General features: G+C 46.4%; 1 protein-coding gene across 1 annotated transcript; it reads left to right on the top strand.

Annotated features, from left to right (window-relative positions):
- The first annotated feature begins 629 nt into the window (after nt 1-629).
- LOC128112457 (ferritin light chain 1-like) lies at nt 630-1337 on the top strand. Its single transcript, XM_052741463.1, has one exon. The coding sequence runs from the start codon at nt 786-788 to the stop codon at nt 1335-1337; it is 552 nt and encodes a 183-aa protein (XP_052597423.1). The 5' UTR covers nt 630-785.
- Nucleotides 1338-1709: the final 372 nt, after the last annotated feature.

The raw sequence follows: 1709 nt of genomic DNA, 5'->3' as shown, positions 1-1709 counted from the left end.
ACAAGTTCTATGGTTTAAGTTCCACATGGGTAGTAAGTTGTTAGAACTGTGAAAAGAAAGACATTTCAAGATAGGGATAACAAATAACTCAATTGTCATTTCAACACCCATAACTTACTTATCTAGTCATTCTTTGGTTGTGATGGCTGCTAAAATGCTGATAGCCCTATGGGAACTGAGGAAATTTTGAGTCTCTACAAAGACTCTCATTGCTTAAGAAGCTGAAGACAGAAAGATCAACCGAGGAATACATAATAACACCATTCAGTTGGAGATCAGTGCTACTGCTATAGAGGTGTGGCAGCTCATCAGCAAGTCAGTGGGCATTTTCAAAAGGAAAGGAAACTATGAATGAATGCCTTCAAGACACTGGGAGAAGGTAACAACTGGGAACGAACTCGATGAATTTCACTATTTTTAACAATTTATATATTTTGCTTCATTGTCTTTCAGAAGAAAAAAAGTCATCTTGATAATGTCTTACAAATCTGTGACTTTTTCCATGGTTTACATATTCTCACAAATTGGTACATCACTTCCATACAGTTCTTCTAGAAGGGATGGAGCAGACTTTACAGATTAAAATAAAAAACAAAGCAGCGCCCGGAGATCCCGTGTCTGTGTCTTGCTTCAACAGTGTTTGGACGGAGCACACCCGGGGCCTCCCTTTGTTAGCGTCCAGCGGCCCCCCAGTGTCTCCAGTCGCAGCCTCTGGGACCATCTCGTCACCGCCTTCGGCTCCCAGGACCAGCCAGCACCGCGATTGGCTCCACTGCATATCAGCCATGAGCTCCCAGGTCCGTCAGAATTATTCCACCGAAGTGGAGGCTGCAGCGAACTGCCTGGTCAACTTGCACCTGCGGGCCTCCAACACCTACCTCTCTTTGGGCTACTATTTTGACCCGGATGACGTGGCTCTGGAGGGTGTCGGCCACTTCTTCCGCGAAATGGTGGAGGAGAAGCGCGAGGGCACCAAGCAGCTGCTCAAGATGCAGAACGAACGTGGAGGCCGTGCACTATTCCAGGATGTGCAGAAGCTGTCTCAAGATGAGTGGGGTAAATCCCAGGAGGCCATGGAAGCTGCCTTGGTCCTGGAGAAGAGCCTGAACCAGGTCCTCTTGGATCTTCATGCCCTGGCTTCTGCTCGCACAGATCCTCACCTCTGTGACTTCCTGGAAAACCACATCCTGGATGACGGGGTGAAGCTCATCAAGAAGATGGGCAACCACCACACCAACCTCCGCAGGGTGGCTGGGCCGCAGCCAGCACAGACCGGTGTGCCCTGGCCATCTCTGGGCGAGTACCTCTTCGAGAGGCTCACTTTCAAGCATGACTAGGAGGCGTCACCTTCCAAGGGCTTCCTCTGCTCTGCACCAGCCAGCCTCAGCACCTTCACCCGAACCTCTAGGCAGCTTTGTTAACCGCTCTGGAGTCCCTCCCAAGTCTCGGGACCAAGTGAAAATAAAGCATTTTGAAATAGCAAAAATAATAATGATAATAATAATAATAAAAAAATAAAAAACAAAACAACTTTTAAATAGGTAGGTGACTTAGTCAACATCCCATGTTCAAAAACTGTAAGATTCCTGATGTTATAATTGACTGATGGACTAACAGATGACTTAATCCTTACATGATAAATTATTAAGTAAAATTTGCTGAGTTCATAAATGAGATGACTTCAGACAGGTCTCAGAACATGAGCTTCA

This window comes from Peromyscus californicus, unplaced genomic scaffold (assembly GCF_007827085.1).
Source record: "Peromyscus californicus insignis strain IS unplaced genomic scaffold, ASM782708v3 Scaffold_17__1_contigs__length_78620276, whole genome shotgun sequence".
Lineage (NCBI taxonomy): Eukaryota > Metazoa > Chordata > Mammalia > Rodentia > Cricetidae > Peromyscus > Peromyscus californicus.
The sequence above is the reverse complement of the archived record's forward strand: the minus strand, read 5'-3'. Positions and strand labels throughout refer to the sequence as shown.